The sequence below is a fragment of the Haliaeetus leucocephalus genome, unplaced genomic scaffold, assembly GCF_000737465.1.
Source record: "Haliaeetus leucocephalus isolate CR32 unplaced genomic scaffold, Haliaeetus_leucocephalus-4.0 Scaffold339, whole genome shotgun sequence".
Classification (NCBI taxonomy): Eukaryota; Metazoa; Chordata; class Aves; order Accipitriformes; family Accipitridae; genus Haliaeetus; species Haliaeetus leucocephalus.
Window position 1 is genome coordinate 22521090 of NW_010972775.1, and position 23635 is coordinate 22544724.

The following is a 23635-nucleotide window of genomic DNA, read 5'->3' on the forward strand; positions in this document are numbered from 1 at the left end:
AAACCCAGTTTGAAGCTCCTGTCGCTGTGGCATGGGGCCACAAGTAGGAGTTGGGGATTTTTGGTACGTGTAGGGTGGTTTGTTTTGGTGGTTTTTTTGGGTTGGTTTTTTTTGGCTTTTGGACCTGTTTAGGTGATTTTCACACAAAGGGGTGTACTCTCATCTCGATGCAAACCCAAGTTCAGCACCCAAATCCCTCGGCATTGAGGCGAACCTCTGCTCCGTAACCGGTGAGGGGCTGGGAGGGAATGCGGGGAGGGGGGAGGAACCTGGTGGCCCCGGCACCATCACTCCAGCCCCTGGGTGCTCCGCTCCCGCTCCGCCGCTCGCCTGCGGCTCCCGCTTTTAAAAAATCCAAGCTGTAGGGTTTAAAGAGAAACAAAAGAAAACCCCACCATTACTTCAGCTGATTGCTGGGAAGCGTCTCTCTTTTAACGGGATATTGCCAGGAGGTTTAGACCCTGAATATAAATAATATGGAAGCGGAAAGAGGTTAGAGGAGCTTTTTGTGATGTTCGGTGGTGCCGAGGGGCTCATGGGGCTGTGGACATGGAGCTGGGGGGCCAGGGGGGTCCCTCCTCACATGGGGGTCTCCACCGAGCCCCCAACACGCGCGGCTTAAGGGCTGCTCACCTTCCAGAGCACGAGGACGAGCAGGGCCAGGAGCAGGAGACCTCCTAATGTGCTCCCCAGGATGATCCAGATGGGGATTTGCGATTCCTCCGGTTTGGAGATTTCAAATGTTATCTGCAAGGAAACGGCATCAAAATATGCTGCTGCTGCTGGGTGCATGAACCAGGTGGGCAGGGGATAGGGCATGGGGACACATGGCATGATAGTGGGGATGTTGAGCATCCCCCCGCTTTGGGAGGATGCCCACCGCACACACCAGTGATTTGGCTCAGGTTTTCCCTGCTGAAGCTGGTGGTGCCAGGACCAGAGCTGCCCGGCTCTGGCCACAACTGCACCGAGTTGCTCCAGGCTCTGCAGAGCTGGGTGCCTGGCTTGGATTGCTCCAGCCCTTCTGCTGGACACAGGGTTTTTCCCACTGGGGTCAGAGCAGAGTGTTGCAGCATCTCCAAAGCTGCTAGGTCCATGTGTGACCGTCCTGCCCAGGGACTCACCTGGCGGCTGGGGTCCTCCTCGCGGAAGATGAAGGGGCTCCCGAAGCGTCGCTGGAGAACAGCGTTTGTGGTAAGCTTCAGTGACTTGAACTTCAGCTGCGCAAAGAGATGCTGGACATGAGCACCAGCCATGGGAGAGGACCCAGCGCTCTGACCAGGTGTCCCCCCATGGCTTTGCTCCCCAACACAGCTTTGCATCTGTGCCAGGGATGCTGTGTGCTGCATCCATGGGGGAGGACGATGCAGGTCAAGTAGTGAGTGTGGCTAAATTGCAGCAAAAAGGACTGCTCAAGATTAAATTCCCCATGACGAGGTGCTGTGCGGGATGTTAGATGCACACACCAATAGAATAAATGGATTTGAAAACAAATTAATCCCACACATACCCAGGTTCCCTGGCAGGGAATGCAATTACAGGAGAGAAAAAAAACACATGTTATCATGGTGCGAGGGCTCCTTTGGGGGATTTCTCCTCAAAAGCCGTGCATCTGCTTTGGGAGGACTTACTGCTTTTAGAGACTTCATCCACAGATTGCCATGCAAGTGCAAGTTCATCTCCTCGTTGGGGGCTAATTTCACATTGCAGTCGATGGAAACAACATCGGAGTTGCTGTGGTTCTGCAAGGGGAGAAGTTTGTGGTGTGGGAGCATCACTGCCGAGAAGGGGATAAAAGCCTGCTGGGCTTCTCCCCTGGCATACACTGAGGGGAGTGAGATCCAAACCCCAGCAGAGGGGCCATGCACCCGTCCTCCCCCATGGCCATGGGGCATCCCCATCTTGGGGGATTTCTCTTTGGCTCGGGGGCTGCCTGGGGTGGCAGAGCTCATCCCGGGGCCAGGGTCAGGCCCACGAAGACACGTACCAGGTGGGGGGTGCGGGAGAGGTCCTCCTCGGCGGGCGTCCTCTGGTAGTCAGTGGTGTTTCCCCAGATGTTGCAGGTCACGTTCTCCTGCAGGAGAAGCTGATGGGCTCCGAGCATGGGGATAGGGACCATGGCGGCCACCTCCCCACATCCTACCCCTTGCTCAGCACCTGTCCTGGTGGAAGCAGGGGGGACCCCAGCACCCCCCAGGCTTTGCTGGTGCTGGAGGCTGAGCCTCTCCCCAGCAAAAATCAGCCTGGCAGAGACCCCCATCCAGGACTCCAGCCACGTGCGCAGGGGTTACACGGGGACTTTGCCAGAGCTGCAATACAAAATGCCCCCATTGAGGCCAAATCCATCCATAAAGATGCTGTCTCCTGTGCTGGGTTCTTTCCATCACCGGCACGTGGGGCAGCGGGAGGCTTGGGGTACCCCAGGGTCTGCTCCCAGCCCTCTCACCACTTTGGCGGTCACTCACACCTCCAGTTTGCCCCAGGCACAGCTAATGCTTTCAAGACCCTCAAGAATTCATTGCATACTGGAGGAAGGTCTAGCTTGGAGAAATATTTGGACCAAACCCTTTGGCCGCTACCATTTTCCATGTTTCCAGCCAAGCGAATGCAAAAGGGAGAAGCTCAGGCATGAGCCAAGGCCATCCGTGCAGGTGTGAGCACAGGGGGGAGGGTTTGCAAAAGGATGGGGTGACCCGCTGTGGGGTGTCTCCATCCCCACCCCTGGTGCAGAAGAGACCCACACATGCTTAATAGGGATGAAACCCCCTTCCTACCTGGTCCACCATGAATTCAGTCAGGAGCAGGAGGCGGTTGCCTGCCCGGGTGGCCACGGGGACAGTGAGCTTGATGGTTGCCCCCTCCACAGGGAAGAAGCCCAGGTTCTGCAACTGCGAGGGCAGAGGACAGGGATGTGCCCGGGATGCCGGTGTCCCATGGGATGGGGATGAGCAGGGTGACTGTGGCACATTTCACCTCCGGGATGGTGCTCGGGGGGTCCCTCAGCTGGTTTAAAATCCCCTCCTTACCTTGAAGGTGCAATGAAAGGGAGGGCCGATGCTGTCGTATCTCTCCAGGGAGCTGTTTGACCTGATTTCATAGTAGTCCAAGCTTGACATTCTGTTGTGACAAAGAATGACAAGTCATGAGGTGGGCTCGGAGCAAACAGAGCATGAAGCAGCCCCACGCCCAGCTGCCCTCTCCGCAGGCAGATTCCCCAAGGAGAGGACTTGTGGTCTCTCTGGCCCCATTTTTAGATGGAAACCATGACCTGGCTCCACCTCATGCAAAAAAAAGATGGGGGATTTTCACGCTATTCTGCTTCTGCAGTATTTTCCCCTTTCTTTGTAGAATTCTTCTCACCTCTTTAATATAAGAGAGACATCCAAGACCCTGGTCAGCTGTTTGAATGTCACGTATAAATCAGAGGAGGTACATCACACCTCTGTTTTGCAGCTGGAGAAGAGGGGAAGGAGCCAGGAGCATTGATGGGTGCCTGTGGGAGGCTGGCCAGGATCGGCTGCGATGGGACGCATGCTAACCGGTGCCATGACACGAGGCACATGGCCCAAAACCCCCAAAACTCTTTGAAATTATTTCCTCTTTTTGCCTCCAAGGTGCCCAAATTTGAATTTTTTATGCTGTTACTTTTCCCCCAAGTTCTCCCTTCTCCTGTAAGGGTGATTCTGATATTTGTTAAATTGAGAATCCTCCTGCTCCCCATAAATTTTAAGTATTAAAATGGTTTTATTTTCAGTGCCCCACTGCCTCTAGTGTAAAAAAACAAAAAAAAGAAAGACTGAAGGTCTTAAAAATCTGCTAAGAATTACAGCAAGTGGTGCCAGAGAATGTGCTTCTGGGGTCCACATTTTTTCTTATAATCAGGTTAATAAATTATCATCTGTGCCTTAGCTCCCTGCTCTCCTTGGACCGAGGATGCTCTCTGCTTTAGTTACTGTTGATGCCCAAACCTTCCACACACATCCCTCAGCTGAGCTTTTGGTGAGATGATTTTTAGTGGGATGGCTACCAGCCCAGGTGCTGGCTAGTAACATGTTACAAACGTTAACTATTTTTTCCCCTTAAAAAACAATTGCCCTCACATCTATTTAATAACACTTGTGCATTTAAACATTAGGAAAGCACAGCACCTTTTTGCTCCTTGCTGTTGATTTTTATAAGGACCCACTGAGTGGGATGCCCCTGATTTTATAGTTCCTTCAGCCCCTTTTCTAAACAAATTCCCCAAATTAAAGCTCATTTGCCCTGGGCTCTGTTTGAACACAGCTCCCATGGGGCCAGTACTGGTTTTCCTGAAGGACACCCTGCAAGCCATGTCCCCCTAAAAGCTGCGTCCTGTTCCAAAACACTCACCTGGTGAAGAGCAGGTCGGCTTCATACTTCAGGTGAAAATTCAGGTGGGCGAAATTGTCCTCCTTGGTGCTCTCCTTCTCCTCGCTGTCACTGAAACATCAGTGGGGCAAGCGGGGAGTGAGGTGGGAGCCGGCTCCCCTCTGATTTTTTTTTGGGGGGGGGGGAGGGAATCATGGGAAGCAGGTGGGGAAGGGTTGAACTTTTGCTTTTTTGGCCAAAGTGTAAAGAGAAGCAAATTTGTTCTGTATTTTTTATTAGCCCAAGGCCATAAAAGTAGATATTTGGAGAGAGGTTTCACACCCAGCAGCCTTAAAGCAGTGCAGCAGCCCCAGCAGAGCAAATCCTCAGACGCTCTCTGCCACCACGACTAACGAAAATGAAAAATATGTTAATGAGATTTCAGTTGGCTGTCAGAAAACTTTACCTGCGCAGGGCAAGTGAGCAAGGAGAATTATGCAAAGCTGCTGGGAGATAGTTTTCCTGGGAGCATTTGCAGTTGTGAAGGCTGTGAAGAAAGCAGCAGTGGCTGGAGACCTTTTCTGCTCAGCGCAGAGCCTGGCAGTGACTGCATAGCTTCCACATATACAGAAAAATGAGGGCTACAAATATACAGATAAATAAAAATAGCCTGATTTGTGAATATAGGGCTGCACACTCTGTAATAACCCATGGCAATCAGATTTCCTTGTGGTTATTCCCCGAGTAAAGCCTTCAGCATCACCTATGGGTATGGAAGAAGGAAACCCAACACATGCAGACAATGTCCCATCGACCTCACAAACGCGTGCAAGGGAGAAAGCAACCATTAACCTGTTGGCGATCAAGTAGATCTCCATGCTTTGAAGAAAAATGGACTTGCTGAATTCAAAATCCAGGCGAAAAGCTACCTGTGGAAGTTGGAAACAGATTGGAGAAAACATTAGGGGGAAAAAACCCAAAACCTGAGTGCTGGCCAGGGGTGGTGCGGGAGCTCTGTGGGTGAAAGCATCCCCCTGATCCCACTGGGAGATGCTACCAGGCTTCAGGCAGAGCCTCAGCTTTCCAGGGAGACAAGAGGCCATGCCAGGGATTTGCAGGATTTGCTCTCAGCCCTGCACATTGCATTTTTTTGCTCTGAGATTGGAGAAGCAAGCAGCCCCTCTTTGGAAGAGAAACCCTCCGGGGGGCCTGCAGTGAGAGGCCGCTCACTCCCATCTGCGGCACGGGGTCGGCTGGCGGGGGAAGGCAGCCGGAGGGAGGCCAACAACAATAAAATGTGATAAATGTCACATCTGCAAGAGCTGTGGCAATGACCTCAAACTGTCTGGGACTGCACAGCTGAGTATAATATTAAAGCTCCTGCTGTTCTCGGGCCAAATTTCCATTTCCAGCTTGTCTTTGTTTTGGCAAGACCTGGACTACCTGATGCCACGCAGATGCATTCTCAGCCCCCGTAGGTCATGGGGAGTCAGGATGCTGCACTCTTTGTACAGCCACAGGCATCCGAGAGGGCTTTTTTGGGAGCTTTAAAGCCTAGCGAGGTGCCTGGAGCTCATCCATCACTATCAAGCTTCTGACAAGGAAAGGCTTCAGACAGATATGGGGGCTGGAAAGATTTTATCTTTAGATACCATTTGTATTGGCCCCTTTTCCCACGGGGGTGCAGAATGGGCAGGTGGGATTTCACACAGAGCCCCGGTGACTGCAGAGAACAGCATCTCCTTGCTTTTCCTTCCCCACCTTCATGCTGCATGTAATGTTTGCAAAGGGTTTTATGGCACATAAAAAATTATGCTCCCTGGACCTGGGCTTACCCCGAGCGCTGGGAACCGCTGTGAGCTGCGGTTTGGAGGGTGCCACCAGCCCGAGGGGGCTTGGGCAGGTTTGGAGGAGGGTCTGGAGGGACCCAGGGTGTTCAGAGCAAGGAAAACCTCTCAGGCAGGGAAGAGTGCCTCATCCCGCGAAGAAGGAGCTCCAAGAAGTTACCATCAGTGGCTTGAAGCCAATATTAAATTGCTCCAAAGGACTGGAGTCAAATTCTTTGACTGGGAGGAGCTGGGTTTCATTTTGGTACTCTCCCAGCATCAAGGCAGTGTCCTAACCATCCCATCTCCCCTAATGTGCCTTTCAAACACCAGAAACAGACAGAGAAAGGGAAGAAACCAAATGTTTATCTTTAAAAATCCTGTTCAAAGCTGCCCAGCCTGAAGACGGATGGATGCAGCCCCGCAGCTGTGCCAGGGCAGAGGGTTTCCTGTCCCATGGGTGAAGCCTCACTTGGGCAGGAGGGAATAGGTTTACCTTGGCCTTGGCTCGGAAGAACGGGTAGCTCACATTACACACTTTCTTGTTGGGGTGTTTGTCTTCCATCACGCAGTCGATGTTGATGTCCGTGTCATCCTAGAACAGGACGCGACTTGTCTGTGACACTGGGCATGAGCCCCATGACCTGGCTCTTTGTGAAAGCACCAAATGCACCTGTGGGGCTCAAAACAGGCTTTAACTTTTGGAAAAAACAACAAAACCAACCAAGCAACCAACCAACACTGCTTGCTGCAGGCTGGGAATCCTTCCTATGCAGCCGAATTTCTAGGGCCGTTCCTGGAGAGGGGCTTTTCTAGCAAACAACTTCCAGCTTTCTGATTTAAATCCTCTTTAGAAATTTAGCTACAGCAGTGAATGAATGAACTTGATTATCTTGGCACTTAATTGGGAGGAAGAATATTTTTCAGTGGTGAGGAGTCACAGGGAAGCATCAAGAGATAACATGAGCTATTATTCTGCATGGCCACCAGCTAAGGAGTAATATTTAATTTCCTCGTCTCAACAATTACATTCCTGCTGCTTGAACACCTTCCAGCTCGCCAGTCAGGCTGGGGAAGCTCCTGCCCATCACAAAGCCCAAGCACAGCTGGGGTGGGATGTGACACTGACCCTGCTCCACTGCCAAGCTGTAGCAACCCTACAAGAGGTTGTAGCCTGGTTGCATGCAGGTGTCCATCCCCACCATGAGATGATGAGCTATTCCAGTTTTTGGCCCTGTGTGAGACCACGCAAGGGTCTTGGTTCAAGCTGCTGCCACCAGACAATCCTACTGAGGAGCTGAAACATCCCAGCACCAGCCACAGGGAAAATGCCTTGACAGCCATCAGCAATGGCCTGGAGCTTTCTCCCACTTATCTGCTGAGATTATGGACTTTCTGGGTCCACAGCTACTTTTGTTTGGGTCTTTGTACAGCCTCTGACACAAACATCCATCCCCTCCAGTTGGCAATTTGCTTATTTATAAGGAGCGGCAGCCAGAAACCCATTAGCAGTGATGCTTCTGTAACCAGCTACAAATATTTCCTGCAACCACTGCTGCATGGTACTTTCTGTTACTGAGCATTGTAGGGTTTTTCCCCCTCACTTAATTTGGAGAAATGTCTCAGAAAATGCATTTTTCTTATTTCGTGGGCAACGTGCCCCACAATTTTCCCTTGGCACAGCTTGTAGAAAAACAAACGAAGGACATGGGATCTGCGGGTGGGTATGAAGTCATTGGGGGGACGAGGGAGGGCTCGGCAGCATCAGCATATTTCCCAAACCTTGCTGGGAAAAGGGAGGAATCGCACGGAGACCCAGTGAGTGGTGGGGGTGAAATATTGAGGAGGGTGGGAGTCCATGGGGCACAATGGGCTCATCCAGGGGACAGCCGTAGAGAAGTGGCATCACCCAGCTCAATGCTCAGTTGTGGCCACATTCTCATTATCAGCCCACACTTCCAGGAGTTATATCTCAGCTGCAAAAATTTATCCCTGACGGGAACTTGGCCATGTGCAGCAAGTATTTTTAAACTATTGGAGTAGAAAAAGAAAGAGGGAAATAATTTCATCTGCATTTGACCTTCTTTCAGGCTCTTAAAATTCAAACATTTTTTGTATTTCCAAAATAAAGAGCTGAAAGGGCTGTAAGTGCTTAGAAACTAAGCCCATAAACATGTCTGATTTATGAGGGATGGAGACATTTTTGGGCTCTGGTTTAGGACACAGCTTTCTCATCCGGCTGGGATTAGAAGTGCCTCTGGAAAGCCCTGGATCTCCCCTGGCAGCCTTACCTTGGGGATCAAGCTGGCGAACTGGAGGTTTCTGGAGAAGGAGATGTTGAGGACTGTGCTGTAGGCGTTTTCACCTCGGTTCTCCAGCACCGTTTCCACGACCACCCTCCTCCTGCTGCTCTCAATGACAAAGACGGAGGTGTCGAAGGAGAGGGTGAAGGCCGAGCAGTCCGGCGGTGCCCTCCGCAGAGCCCGGCGGCAGTACTCCCTGCAAGAGGAGCGCAGTGGTGCAGGCAAGCGCTGCCTGCAGCACCGCTCCAGACCTAGCCCCGGGATTTTTACGTGCACAGTGCATACGAGAGCACAAGGGAATCCCTGCTCTCCCTCTGTTGTGCTGCGCTGCTGCCGAAAGAGGAATCACAAATTCTTCCCGTGGACCATCGTTTTGCTTGTGAGTTTTGGCTAACGGTGCCTAGCTCTCTCAAACCAGTTAGGAGCTCTTAGTACAGCTGGGGTGTAAGGAAAAAAACATAGATGCCATACCATTAGCAAAGGGTAAAGCTGGCATTTAGTTTCAGCCTGGCTGAGATCTCTTTCCCGGCAAGTTTACCAGCACAGACTCTGTAATGGCAGCAGCATCTGCTTTTGCAGACTTGATGGGTGTTTGGGCATTTATTTTCTTTATGAAAAATAAAAAAGGAAAGGAAAATGTAGGACAGTGCCACCTTCAGAGTCACCTTCTGCCTTTAATGGCGGGGCAACCAGGGTGCCAGTTTGAAGGAATGGCTTTATTCCAACAAGTCACCTCAAAAATGGTTTTCTCAGCAGAAATCACCTCCATATTGGTTTCTTTTCTAGGGCACGGTCCAGTTCCCAGTGATGCTGTTGGGAAAGCTCCACATGCTTCAGGAGGAACCAAATTAGAGGTCTGGCACCCCAGTAGACCACAGCATCTGCCCATGGTTATTTGTAGGACTCCAGCCACTAAGATCCATACCTAATCCCTACCTACAGCTCACTTCAAGCTCCCACAGCACAGCCCAACCCAGCCCAGCCAGGGGTGCTGGGGGCCCTCACCCTCTCCCAGTCAAGCCCCGGGTGACAGCCTCAGGACCAAGAGCTTTACAGGAGACACAGAGCAATAAATGCTGAATTACAGGATACAAGTAATCCCCAGGTAGCAGCACTGGCTATGAGCTTAGTTCGGAGCCCACTGCCATAGACGGGAGGCGGAGGTTCAGGCTCCTGCGCTCCTAGATAACCTTTAAAAGCTCTTTAAGCAATGAGTTGTAGCGTATAATTATTTCTGCTGCGTGAGTCAAGCTTGTAATTGCCAAGTGGGTAATGCCAGCCTTGCATTTATTCCCCGCTGTTATTTACTGATTTGTCTCCCTGGGGCTCATCACCATGGCATCAAATATTAGTTGTTTTGTGGATTCTCTAAAAAACCACCGATTTGTTCCAGGTCGGGAGCAGGCAGAGGCTCAGAGACCCACTGCGAGTGGAGGTCCCAAGGGGTACCTCGTGGTGGTGTTGGGTGAAGAACCAGTTGCAATGCCATTATCTATGGAGCGTGGGTTGGGGCTGGGTTTCAGAGGCTCCCCCCCCATTTGTGATATTGGTTGGAGGATGCTCTGAGCGACCTACTCACATGGCACTGGGCACATCGCTTCTGGCATCCAGGACCAGATCAGGGACGCAGTGCTCATCCTCATTGCATCCGTTCCAGAAAGGGACCTGAAGGGGACACCAAGAGCAGCTCAGTGATGATTTGTGCCCCAGGTTGTACTCCATGGAGAAGGGACATGAGTGGTGACCCCTGGCTGCAGCGAATGCCCAACACATTGTTATCATGGGAAGGACCAGGGATTGCAGCCCCAAGATAAAGAAGCAAATGTTACATCCAGAGATAAATCTGCTGACCAACTACCTGATAAAAGGCACCCTGGGAGGTCGGTGCTGCTACCTACCGAGACCTTGAGTGAGGTGGGCCAGCCATCGTCCAGCATGGGGCCATTCTCAGGGTGCTCCAGCTCGTAGTCAATGGAGAATGTCACCGGCTTCACATAATCAGCTGTGTCCTGTGGCGGACAGAAAGCATCATTGAGGAGGACAGGGCTCCTGCTTATAGAGGGGCAGCATCAGAGAGCAAGGTAAGGCAGAGCTACAGGCATGTGTGATTATTTTATGAAATGAAAGCTTTGCAATCTAGTATCCTTGGTGTGTAATCAACCTGTCTCCCCAGCTAACCCTTACCTAGGGACAGGGACAACCCAAGCCCAGTGGTGCTGCTCAACAGCCGTCCACAAGTACATGTCTGATGATGCTGGAAATGTTTCACCCCAGAGATGCTGGCTCTGAAAGGTGGATGCTCCTTGGTGGGGGCTGTCCCCAGGGGGGACAGAGCTGTCCTGCAACCCTTACCTGGGGCTCATCTGGCCAGTAACGAAACTGTACTTTTCCTGCAGGTCTATGAGCTCTTCTCATGCATTGCCTCAGCTGCACGGGGTGCAGTTAGATGCTCTGAAGCAAGACGCTTCTTGTGCTAAATCACAAGCTCCATCTTGAGCTCCAGACTCAAATTTCCCAGAAGTTCACAGCAGTTCAGGCCAGGGCTTGGGGCCAGGCCAGTCTGGCAGCTTGGCCCTCCCTGGCCTCTGCAATATTCTCATCATTCACTGGGAATGTTTGATTTTGGCCAGGTTTGTGCATCAGCTGTTCCTTGCAAGCGATGCAGAGGGTTTCGCTGGCTCCTGCACCCAGGGAGGGGGACCCAGAAGGTTAGAAGGGTGCAGAGGGTGAGAGCAGTGGGGACTGGCACAGAGGCATTTGGTTCCCAATGGAAAAAACGTGTTTTCACCAATTTTGGAGCAGGAGGACCAGCCTGACGCGGGTGTCAGGAGTGCACGCCCTCCCTGAGGGCACGGCTAGCAGCTCGTGGAAAGGAGCACAGCGCAAGCTGGCGCTGCAATGAAGTCAGCGCTCAGGGACCCAGCAGCTGCTGCATGCCGGCAGCTCCATCCCTGACCACATCAAACCTAGCGCGAAGAAATCCAGGCATGGGGATGAGGCTCTTTTCCAGGCTTATGAAGCCATCGAGACTCCTCTGACAGCATCCCGGGGCATCACTATTTTTGCACAAGGTGGAGAGCATCTCCCCCCAGGTTGGCGGAGGAGGAGACCCCAGCCTTGCTCTCCTCCACACTCACCAAGACGTGGAACTGGAGTGTGTCGCAGTGCTCCTGCCCGGCAAGCAGCACCAGCCCCTTCTGCATGTGCCGCTCTCCGCTCTCGTCCAGGTGAGCCCGCGGCGTGTACCTGCGCTCATCGATGGTGGCATTGTACCGCAGCGCTGGAAGGAGAGCAGCACCCTCAGGGCTTCTCCCTGGGGTTATGCTCACTATATAGCAACACTGGGTCAAAGAATGGGCTTTTGGGCACTCAAACCCCTACTGCCTCGCTAAGGGAAAATCAGGAAAATCAGGTTATAGTTAGCGTTGCCTGTTTCTAACAGATATTTCTTTTTGGCAAAGCATTGACTCTCCAGGTCAAATGAGGAGCTTTAAATACAAGACACTGTGTAAAATCTGTGCAGGATACATAATTATTTGCCTCATATATTCACATGCTGGCCTGTACCAGTTCTGGAGGTTTTGTACCCTGGAGCACTCTCCTCTTCTATGTGCTTTACTGGAGATCATTCTCTTCCTGCAGCGCTGTTGAAAACAAACCGAAGGTTCCCAACCCAGCACCAAGCAGGGTGGGATCTGCACCCACTACACAAGTGTGATGCAATACGTGCATAAGCAAAGAGCAACCATCAGCCCCCAGCATGCACCGTCCACAGGGTGGCTCTTCTGGGCAGAAAGAAGTGTAAAATTAAATAAATAAAGAAATCCCACTCAGCTTTTTGTCCTGCAAGCTCCACAGTTATAGCAGGGAGGAGGAAAACACTGGATTCGATAGTACAAATTGAAATTCATGCTCTAGGGGATGGGAGTTTTTCCTGTGGCTTCGCTCAGGACCCGATTTTCTTTTGACAGTGTTTGCTGCTGGTTTACAAGGGGCTGAGCCACTATTGCTTCCCCCTGCGTCATGGGCATCCGCCTGGTAGACTCAGGGTCACAGCAACATGCAAGGACTTAATAGCAGAGCTGGCCAATAACTTCAGAGAGATTCCCCAGGATATTAGGGAAAGACGCACATATGGTCGGCAGATGTGTCCTGCCGCTGCAGTGAGGAGGATGGATGAGCTCTGCGGGACATAGTCCGGGCACGACTCCTCCTGTCCCACTGGCTGGCAGGGTGGTGGTGATATCTCCATCACACGTACCATGGCCAGATCAGCTGCAGGAGAGCTTGGCCCCAGGGTGTAGGTGAGAGAAGATGTTCAGCATGGGTAAGGTTGTATCCTCGGAGTGTTTCTTGGCACTGCTTAATGGCAGAGCCACCGTCCCTGCTACATCAGCCAGGATAGGGACAAATTTGTGGGTAAAAAGGGATGTGGTGGGTGGCAATGTGCATGCCTCCAGACATGCCAAGCTCCTGGATGGTTTCCCTTGGCAGAAGCCGGGCACTGCCTCGGGGTTGGAGACCTAAACAACGCATGAATTGGGGTTTTTGTTGCGTGAGCAGCCGTGCCGCTTACCCACGCTGGCTGTCTGGAAGTGAGCTGAGAGAAAGACGGCAGTGAAGCAGATGAAGGCTGACATGCAAGTGGCATCCTTCCCATTCCGCTTGCAGTCCTTGGTGAAGATGTTGATTTTGGAGGGCTCGAAGCGGATGCTGGCGTTGATCTGGACCACGCTACGGGACCTGTGGGGTGAGCAAGAGTCAAGAGACATACTGTAGCGTGGGATGCCCTCACCCATCTGCAGCATCCTCCAAAAGTCTCCCACATCTCCTGATTCACCCTTTTCACACTTTTTCACTCTTATTCTCAACATCAAGAAGGTGTTGAGGAAGACCAAAGGCCACCACAGCATGCTGATCTACTGTCAGCTCATCTATGTAGCATTTGAAGAATAAAATCTCTTGCACATAGTTGCCTCCTGCTTATGCCAGTGAAGTAGGTCAGCGCCGAGAGCAGGATTTGGCCAATTACATGCACATAGCACTTTTCAAGGCAGGCCCCAGGGTGGCCCATCTCTGCTGGGTACAGCTATCCTCCGTCTTAACAGCTTCAAGGGCCTTTCCAAACATTAATCAATATTTGAAAATATTAAATTGTTCTTATTAAATAAGAACAGAGGGAGCCTGGGCAAAGCACCAAAAATCAATTAACTGATTTGAAACTCCTGGGGAACTAATGATGAAATTCAATGCAAAACCAACTCTGACATCCTTCTAGGGCCCAATGGCATTGAAATCCCATGGCCCCACCAGACAGGGAGCCGTTACTGTGAAAAGACAGTTCAGATTGTTGGGACATCAGTTTCCCCCTGAAAAATGTCAGCATATTGCAATGAGCTTTGGGCAGAGGAGGGTGCCAAATGAGATACAGCTAACCACAACAGCACAGCGTTCCCCAGAGAGCCGACGGCCAAGTCTACGAGCCCATCTTCGTTCAGGTCCAGCTGTCCATGGATGCTGCATCCAAAATACATCAGGCCTGGAGCAAGGTCTGCAGCTGCTATCCGCTGAAAAGCAAAGGGGAGAATCCAGGCTGGTTTCCAGCAGGAGCATCCCTACCTGTGAAGGAGGGTTTTGCCATGCTGACCTCCACCACGCTACTGAAGGTTCCCCTTTCCAAGAGATTGCACCAAACATAATTCTTTGGGGAATGAGAGCAGTTTCTCTTTGGAGACACCATCCAGAGATTTCTGCTGAATTTACTCTGCATATTTACTATTTCTCCCAAGTGTGAGAAATATTTTATCTAGAGTAATTCACTGCACCCAGTGCTAAGCATTGCCCTTAATTTCAAGCATGTTTTCCATACCCTACATTTGCTTTGTCTTGGACCCCTCAAAAAAGAAAGTACCTGGCAATAATAATTAACAATGCAATACTGCGTGTGAATTTATTGTGTTCTACGAGTCCTTAAAATGGGCAAAAATGACATTTATTCTGATGAAGGACGAGGACAACCGAAGCACCCAGGAGCCATACCTGCTTGTACTTCTTCAGGATGGTCTCTTTGAAGCCAAGGAAGATGTATATTGCTCCTTGGTGCTCGTCCTCCAAAGGTGCCCCGACAACAAGGTCGTTGTAGGAGTCCTGGTTGAGGTCAGGCACGGCGGCGATGCAGGAGCCGAAGCGAGAGTTCTGGTAGCTCTGCAGATCGACGAGGGCACCGCTGGAAACGAAGCGGTTCTGCTGGGCCAGGCAAAGAGAAAAGGCAAAAAAACCCCAAACCCCAAAACAATCAGCAGCAAGCCTGGCAAGAAGAGAAAACCCTCAAAGGGAAGCAAAAAAGATGCAGCGATATGTGAGCAATTTCTTTAAGGAAGGAGGTGAGAGCTCTCCCAGGGCTGCAGGACTTTCTTCTGAGCACGTCCTTGGGGAGGGATGAGCCCCATGCCAGCCCCATGCCTGCTTTGCCTTCCTTTTACAGCAACCTACGTAAATAATCGCATAAAAATTTGTGCTTTAGATACAGGGACTCCCACTGCTCTGGGTGGGCTCTGCAGCCTTGGATATATAGAACACAATCCGCTCGTCGCCCCACGTAGCCCCATATCCTGATGGATTTGGCTCAGAAACTGCATTTTGAGCCAGATTTGAGGGTGGTAGGAAAGCTGGTCCTGCCCCAGAGTGCTGCTGGGCACGAGGGCAGAGGACAGGGATGGCACACATTCCGTCTGTGCCCTGAAGTGGTGGAGGGACGGACCTTGTCTCACCCCACCACCCTGGGCAGGAGGGTGCCCTTGGAGGGAACAGTTTTGGGGGAGGCAAAGTGGATGGAGAAACCCATGTTGCAAAGACCCCACTTGCAGCCCGTGCATCGCTTCCTCAGGGCTGGGAGCAGCAGGACCTCGCCTTGCACCCTATACATCACCTCCTCAGGGCCGGGATGCTCAGCCGGCTGGGAGCAGCAAAGCCTTGAGACAAGGTGGCTCTGCTCCAGCGCAGGCTGGACGCCCTTTGCTGGCAGCGAACAAACCCCCTGAGATTGTTTATAAACAAGGAAAACAGACAAATCCTCCTCGAGTCTCGCAGCAGCCACAACAGCAAGGCGCTGCCAAGCTCTGTTGCCTTTGGGCCGGGCTGCCGTGCCCTGTGATGTTTGGTGGAAGCTGGTGGGTGAGCGCAGCCTGGAGCGACCCTGGGGAGGTGACAGGAGGGGACACAGTTCCTGCGCTAGTGCCCGAATGCCCCGGCCCCTGCGGCATCCCCGGCTCTCCCCCGCAGTGCCGCCACATACCTCCCGCAGGGCGTAGACATAAACCTTCCCCCTTTCTCTGCCCTCGCTGAAGTACATGGGGGCTCCCACCAGCAAAACATCGGTGATGCCGTCACCGTTGACATCGAGGGAGTTGATCTCACTGCCGTAGTAAGAGCCGATCTGGAGGACACAGAGGAGGGGGTGGGAGCAATGCTGCTGGCGCGCAGGGGCACTGCCACCCTCCCCGATGGGGAAATTTCAAGCCCTGTCCCTGCTACGGCCACCCAGTTTGGAGCTGCAGGTGTAGCAACAGCCAGGACATCCCCAGCTGCCCATGGATGCACTACACTGCTGAGCCATTTAAACGGAACACTTTGCAGAACGAAAGGGGAGGATTGATGGAGGAGCATGCATGCCACATGGAAAAATCAGTGCAGCACCCTTGGCAGCGTGTGCCCCGGTGTTACCTGCTCTCCCTTCAGTGCCTGATGGATGGTGAGATTTCGGTTGTTGTGCATGCTGAAAATGATGACTTTCCCGGTGTGGTTGAACCTTGGCGCTCCCGCGACGTAAATCCGCTCATGCTCGGTGGATATGACGGAGGAGACGGTGTAACCTGGAAGCGGGGGGGGGGGCAGGCGCGGGGTGAGCACAGCTGAGCAGCTCCCTGCCTGCTCCCAGCCGCTGCCTGGTGATCTGCTTTCCATTAGCCCCCAGCTGCTGACACAACTCTGGCCACCTCCCAGATTGGGAAGCTAGAAACCCAGATTTCTTCAAAGATAAAGTAATTCCAATAAACCCTAGTGCCCTGACCCTGGGCTTTGAGCTGCCTGCTCAGGTCCCACCTGCAGCCTGAGCAGCACAGCTGTGCCAAAAATTTTGGCACTGCCTAATGCAGCCGGCAAACCCCGTGCAAAATCCTTCTCTCATCGAAGACAAGTCCAGTTCCTGGCCTGATAAGTGTTTTACTTCATGGCTCACATCAAGTTAATCAAACACTAGCAAGGTGCGTGCACGCCAGGAGGCTGTGGCACCCACTGCACTGCTCCTTCGAGACCTCGGCAACACCATGTCCAAAGCCAAGCGTGAAAGACTTTGCTGATGCTTGATGTTAACATTGATAGTCCAATAAAAGCCATGAATCCATCAAGACCGTTGCTCACGAGTCCTTATGGAAGTAACCCTCGGTAAGCAAATGATCCTGAGCAATCCCTCTTTCCTACCCAGACGGGTTATTTTCTATGCCGGGATCACCGACACCACACATTGCACACTGGGCTGCGGCACTTGCCTGTGGTTGCAGACGGGCTTATGTAGGAATATAATGCTGGGGCTGCAAAATCCTATTTTTCAAACTCCAGGTTCCTGCACATTCACAGTCAGTTTTAAATGCTACTTAATTTATTAGAAACTCAAAGCATGGCCAGCCATGAAGCTGGATCAGATCACTCAGGGACACATCCTGTTTAATTCTGAGAATCTCCAGGGATTATTGGGGTTTATGGACCCCCTTCCCTGGGCATTGGCCTTACCTGGGGTGTCTCTGTACTCCTAAGCCAAGCATCAGCCTTGAAACCCCCAGGTCCTGGCGCTGGGCGAGCCGGGCTGCTCCACAGCAGGATGCACCGGCGTTTCCTTAATATTTCTGGATTTCTTACTCCAGGCAATGGGAAAGACAGAGCCCAGCTGAGCTCCCACATACTGTCATGGGTACCCCTTGCACAATTGTAGATGTCCCCACTCCAGGTGCTCGCAGCTGAGCCCGGGAGACACTCTGCTGTCACCCCAAGTGATGAGCCACGTGTCCAGGGGCTGTTCATGTCCCCAGTGGAGGGAAGAGCCCCAACACGCTGGCAGGCGACCCCACAGCATCCCACCCTGCTCCCTGCCACGGGGCAGCTCAGCCTGGCACGCACATCTCCAGAGAGAGGCTTCATTTTGCAAACCAGGCTGATATTTTTACTCTGGGGCTTCAACAGCCGCACATGGAATGGATTAACCCAGCAGGTATTTCCTCCCTAGGCATGAAATTTCATCAGTGCTTTTTAAACCATTCCAGTAAGCACTGCGGATGACCCGGGCTGGCTGGTGTCTGAGATACTTCTGCATTTAAATCACTTTTGTGCTGCACACTGTGGTTGACGCTGGACTCTTCCCAGGTGAGGATGCTCACGTACGCTACATCCCTGAGCAAAGGGCAACGCAGGTCTCGCGCCCATGGGAGCTTGCAAGAAGCTGGGCATGGTACTGCCTATGGTGGGAACGCTGGCTGCTATTAGTCATTTGAGAAATATGTTGTGCTTCCTATTATTAAGTATAAAATCATTAATTCAGCCCTGGCAGCAGAGCCTTGTTCAGCTTTCTTACCTAAATACGCTCCGTGATTTTTCAGTTCCTCCGGGAACTCCTGGAGATAAGATTCCCGCAGGGGAATGACCTTCCCGCTGCTGGTTTCCTTCAGGACGGCTCCATTCCAGTCGTAGGCACCCACCGCCCCCAGCAAGATCCCGTCCTGTGGGAGAGCAGAAGTAGTCTGAGGGTATTTCTTGCCAAGTGAAGGCAATCGTCCCCCTCACTGCCCATATGGGCAAAGTCGATTCATGCCGAGATGGATGAGGGGACCCAATGGGCTGGTTTTGTGTGAGAACACATATGGGGGTCCCCCAAAGCCCAACTCCTAGACTATATACTTAGTGGAGGCTGCAGAGCACAGAAGAGAAAACCAGCAAATGGTGTCTCCCAGAAATCGCATGTTTTACAGAAAAGGCGGGGGGGGAGAGGGGAGGGAATCTCACAAATGGCAAAGAAAAAAAAAAAGAAAGAAGTCAAGCAAACCATTCTCTAAAGCACACCTGGAAAGATGGAGATTTTTAAACATTCTGGAATGATATTTCCACCCCATTCATATCTTTTCAGCATGCTTTTCCTCCCCAGGAAAACCCTGAGCAGAAATCCCTGCTGGCTTTTTGCTTGGACCTGCTGGCCCACAGAGGGCAGAAAGGGACTGACCATGCTTCGCACCCCACCACTGATGAGCACCTTCCTCCATGGCACATCCCAGCACGTCCTTTCCAAAAGGTCATGGCATTGAGAGGAGCTGCTGCAGACTGGTCCTAAGGACAGCACTGGCCTCCCAGCAGCTCCCTTCCCCATGGGATAAACCAGCACCAACAGCATTTTCTTCCTTATGCTCACAGCAATTTAGCTTCATGATTAATAATTTGCCCCAAATACCCATCTCTCCACCTGCAGCGGCTGGTGATGATAGAAAGCACAGGGTGCCTGCTTGCACAGGCAGGAGCAAAAATAAACCCCCCACATTTACTCTCTTACTTCTACAACATGTGATGAAAATCCAGTCTGGGACATTTCCAGGCCAAAGGAGATTTCATTCTTGTTAGTTCCTAAAAAAAAAAAAAAAAAGGAAATTTGTATTTAATGGTGAGCTTTGCTTTCTTGGAGGGCCTGAGTGGTGCCTTGGTGGGTTGGCAGGGCACGAGCATTCCCCTCTACCCCACCTGGAGCACAAAGGACCTCAGCTGCAACAAATGAGCCTGTTTCTCCCTAAATCATCACAATTACACAAACTCGTGCTGCTAATAGGTACTGGGAGCTCTGCCATGGTGCGGTTCTCTCCTTTTCTAGCTGCAAGATCACACAAAAATGTGGATTTAGAGGATTTTGCTTCATAATTGCAACTGCGTGAAGCTTCTCACCCAGGGAAGCTTTCTTCCACAGAGAAGCCTTGGGCTGGCTGGACCAAGGTAACTGGCAAACTGGTGGGGAGCTTGTGAGCTGGTTTGGTCAAAATTCCCCCAAACCCTGAGATGCTTAATTTTCAGTGAAAGCCCTCCATCTTCTGTTTCAATTGTTCATCCCGGGATGTGCTTTTCCTATGAAATTTAGATAAATATAGTTTTGGAGACCAATGAACTTGTCACAAGGCAGGCAGAAGTGCTGTCATTTAGAACAAAAATATTTCCTGATATTTAATTTCAGCCAATAAACCATAAACCCTCACATTATTCCCATAACTCCACAATGTCTGCCACCCCAGGGAGTCCCTGGCAGTTGATGTGTGGTTTTTGCCTGTTTATAGCCCGGCTGGGTTTGAATAAAGTTTGATGGGTGAGAAAGATGCTGACACCCAGACGACCCCCATACCAAATTTCAAAGGTTTGCTATAAAGGACAGAGCCACCATAGCTCTGCAAATACCAGTGGCCAGAATGAAGGGTGTCCTTTGGAGGAGAGGGGATCTGTGCTCCTGATGCTTGAGGGATGCAAACCACTCAAAATAAAGACACTTCTTTATAGATGAAGATATTCAAAGTATGTGTGGTGGGTTGACCCTGGCTGTTTGGCTGTACCAAACAGATATTAGGGAAACCCCCAGTGTGACCCATTCAAATTCAGCAAATGGAGAACCAATGGCACATCTGAAGCAACCCACTGCAGCCTGGCCAGCCAGGATTTGTCAGGGAGGAGCATCACTCACCTTCCAAGCTAAATATCCTTTCTCCCAGAGCATCCACAATGTCTTTGAGTGCTGCTTCATCTGTGACATTAAAGAAATGCTTGTCATCTGGGTCGCTCGCTATAAATTTTATCTCGTTCAAAAAGGCTTCGGGATTGATTCCTCTTCTGTTATAATAACCCAGTACCTAGGTTTAAAATAGAAATGCAAGACTTGGGTTTTCATGCGATGGAGAGAGCCGTCCCAAAGCACCTGAGGGGTATCCATATGGAAGGAGCCCAACAGCCTTGGCATCTGACACCCCATTGTGGGAGCAAACTGAGGAGCAAGGAGCCACTGTAATTCCTCCAGGCAGCCCAGGCTGGGCACCCCTCATGCAATTTGGGTGCCTGGTGCAACGCAGGGTCCTGCTTATCCCCAGCCACAGCACCTGCTCTGGCAGCTGAATCCAGAGCTGAGCATCCCACTGCCTCCTGCAAAAGCAGGACCAGCAACAAAGACCCCCGCAAATGCACCGGGAGTGGTGGAGGTGGGCTGCGCTGCCAGGCCCATTGCAATGGGGCACACAGGGCACTGCCGAGCTCTGCGCGGCTTTTGCAGCTGTTTGCTGCTGAAAGGGTCCCCCTGCACTTACTGCGACTGCGTATCTGGTGACATTGTCCTTCTCGCTGTCCTCAATCACCTTCTCCAGGTCTGGGCTGTCGTGCGACTCTCCATCTGTGATTACAATCATTACTCTCTTTGCCCCTTTCCGGCCACCTTTCTGAAATGCTTCCGAGCTGCAATTGAAGAGATGCCCTGGGCTGCTCAGCCTCGCCAGGCAGGTCACTGCCGAAACCGTCGCGGCTGCCGAGACGCACCCAATCGCCCTCATCGTAAAGCACTGAGCGGTGTTTGGTGGGCTGCTTAGCCCTTGGGGAGGTGCAACAGGTGCAGGACTCCCAGGAAACCTTTTAGGACTTTAAAAGGGGATTTTTGCACCGACAGGGCTGGGTTCTTGCAGGAGAGGAGTTTTTAATTCAGCAAAATGCCCTAAATCTGCAGCAGGAATAGCGGTCGGGCTGTGGCAAAAACAGTGCAGGAGCAGGCACTTGTCCCAGATAACAGAGGAGATGGAGCTGTGGGTCACGGCTGTACCGAGCTCCTGGGTACCCGACGGGGGTCTGCAGAAGAACTACAGTGCCTGGGGCAGACGTGGGGTCACGTGTGGGGGCTGAGAGCTCAGCTCTGGGGTGCTTTCAGAAAAAGGATATATTTTCAGAGTCTGCCCCTGCGCCCTCCTTCTGGTCCAGCTGCAACCGAGGACAGGGCAGTTTTGCATCATTTGTAAAACATTAATTGAGGACCAAGCCTTTTTGCAAAAGCATTTTTAGCCTGGCGGTATACCCTGCTTTCTAAGCAGCAAGGAAAAGCAAAGGGGGAGAGAGGGAAGAAAAATAAATGGTGATTTTAAACTTGTTATCAGAATAAACAGGAAGGTGAACGATTTTTACCGAGCAAACTCTATCCCATAGGCAGTCCTGGTTTCTGTACCTCCTCTTTGCTCTATGTGACTGGCAGCCGCTACCACATCTTTTACAGACCTGTAGTCATTTAAATGAAACTCATGGACGACATCTTCTCCGTACTGAACAACTCCGACCTAGGAATTAAAGGAATATCACAAAGGATGCCAACAACCTGCCGCGTAGTGAGGGCCTGCGACACAACGAGCAGGCTTTGTCAACCACATGAAATAACAGCCACCATTAAAAGTCAGTCACTCTGTCCCCATTTCCTCCAGTTTTTCCCTCCATGGGACAATTGATAATGCTCAATTGTACTTCTATTCTCACCCATGTGCAGCCACCCCTGCCCTGCTATAAAGGTTTGGGGCGATGCAGATGTGCTGTGCCCCATTGTGGACCCACAGCATCTCTAGATGGGTCCAAACAGGGGGTTATTTGTGCAAATTGTTGAGGATATCCCTGCACAAATCCCTGCCCAAATCAGCCCACGGTTACTAATAGGAAGAGGATGGAGAGCTCTTCACAGCTGCAACAAGCTGCCTTGGCACAGGACAATACTTCTGTATTTCCGTATGATTTCATCCTCCCCATGCCTGGTTGGGGTGTGGGGTGCTGCTCTCTCCATAGCTCATTTAGGACATTAATGTGAGCATTATTTCCATGGGCTCAGCTTTAATATCCATACAATGAAAGTTTATTTTGAAAAAGCACGGCCCCAAATTACAGCATATTGGCAGAAAAGGGACATTGAAAAGGGCCCCGTGAGGACAGCCAGAGGACTCTGCATGACACGGAGGGATGCACAAGTTGTGCAGGGGCTTACTTGTATCTGGCCAGGGCCAATATAAAATTTTTTCAAGATGTTTATCAGGAAGTGCTGAACTTCAACCCAAGGGTATATGCTGTTTGATCCATCCAGAACTATGATTATGTCCATGTACGTCTGGCATCCTGTGAAAAATAGGCAGTGTGTTATTGAAAGACCTTGGCAATGCTTGCAAAGGGGAGATTTATGGCTTCATTCCTTGCAGTCAGGTACTTGCTCTTATGATTTCTTTGAAAAAAAAAATCTTATTTCAATCATTCATAAAGACTTTTGGGCTTCAATAAGGTAGAGAGAAGCCACAAGCATCCTCTCTGCCGAGAAAAGACCGGATAACTTTCTAAGAATAACACTCAGCGGTATCTTTTCTGATTCAGATTTGGACCTTTATCCGGTCTAATATAGTTGCATACTTCAAAGAGTGGCCCACTGCAGGCAGGATCTGGCCTCTGTTCCTCCCGCGGAGCAATGCTTTATGCCTGAGTCACTCCTCAGCCCTGCCTGTACTCGCCATATAACGCAAGTCGGGTATTTCCTCCCCTTCCCATTAAATCCTCAGCAACGAGACAGCCAAAAACCCCAGCGAGGACCCCAGGGCTATGCTCTGCAGTATGAGCTGTGAAGGATTTAGCCAGTTGACTGGTTTTCAGTAGGGAAAATTGCTCAGTGTCATCTCTCTATTTTGCTTATATTTTATAACATTATTTACAAAAGTTGCAGAAAACCAGAAGATGCTGAATTTCCCAGTGACACACATTTATCAGTTGCTCTTTTCACCTGATGTGGGCATTTATGGGTTAGTGCATCCACAGACTGGAGTCACACATGGGTTGCTCCATCACTGTGGTCCTCAGCTGCATGCCACCATCTTGATTCCCTGCTCACCCTGGGACCCAGCCAACCTCCAGCATCCCACTTGCTAAATGGTAACGTTCTGCTTGTTAACCACCTTCTCTCAAAAAAAACCCCAATTACCCTTTGCAGCGAGGGCTAAAAGCATCTTCTGGCTATAAAGAGGGAAGTGACACTGAAAATTTGGTGGTGGGCTCTGCCTTTACTGCCTCTGTCCCCCAGAAGTCCTGTTTTCCTGTGCCCTGCTCTACGCCATGAGAATT

The 23635-nt window shown here is 51.2% G+C and overlaps 1 protein-coding gene across 1 annotated transcript in view; it reads right to left on the reverse strand.

The window, feature by feature from the left end:
- Window positions 1-287: 287 nt before the first annotated feature.
- The window catches only part of ITGA11 (integrin, alpha 11), a 49147-nt gene continuing 25799 nt past the window's right edge, over window positions 288-23635 (reverse strand). The window contains exons 6-30 of the mRNA XM_010572119.1: window positions 22521-22648; window positions 21683-21831; window positions 20824-20968; window positions 20211-20376; window positions 19047-19117; window positions 18081-18225; window positions 16181-16329; window positions 15753-15893; window positions 14498-14701; window positions 13895-14025; window positions 13035-13201; window positions 11596-11738; window positions 10357-10467; window positions 10038-10123; window positions 8447-8654; window positions 6652-6750; window positions 5182-5258; window positions 4372-4461; window positions 3027-3117; window positions 2775-2888; window positions 1988-2074; window positions 1632-1742; window positions 1125-1220; window positions 634-747; window positions 288-359 (exon numbers count right to left, since the gene is read on the reverse strand). Of these exons, the coding sequence (XP_010570421.1) occupies window positions 288-359; window positions 634-747; window positions 1125-1220; window positions 1632-1742; window positions 1988-2074; window positions 2775-2888; window positions 3027-3117; window positions 4372-4461; window positions 5182-5258; window positions 6652-6750; window positions 8447-8654; window positions 10038-10123; window positions 10357-10467; window positions 11596-11738; window positions 13035-13201; window positions 13895-14025; window positions 14498-14701; window positions 15753-15893; window positions 16181-16329; window positions 18081-18225; window positions 19047-19117; window positions 20211-20376; window positions 20824-20968; window positions 21683-21831; window positions 22521-22648 (3095 nt within the window). The remainder of the gene's footprint in view (window positions 360-633; window positions 748-1124; window positions 1221-1631; window positions 1743-1987; window positions 2075-2774; window positions 2889-3026; window positions 3118-4371; window positions 4462-5181; window positions 5259-6651; window positions 6751-8446; window positions 8655-10037; window positions 10124-10356; window positions 10468-11595; window positions 11739-13034; window positions 13202-13894; window positions 14026-14497; window positions 14702-15752; window positions 15894-16180; window positions 16330-18080; window positions 18226-19046; window positions 19118-20210; window positions 20377-20823; window positions 20969-21682; window positions 21832-22520; window positions 22649-23635) is intronic.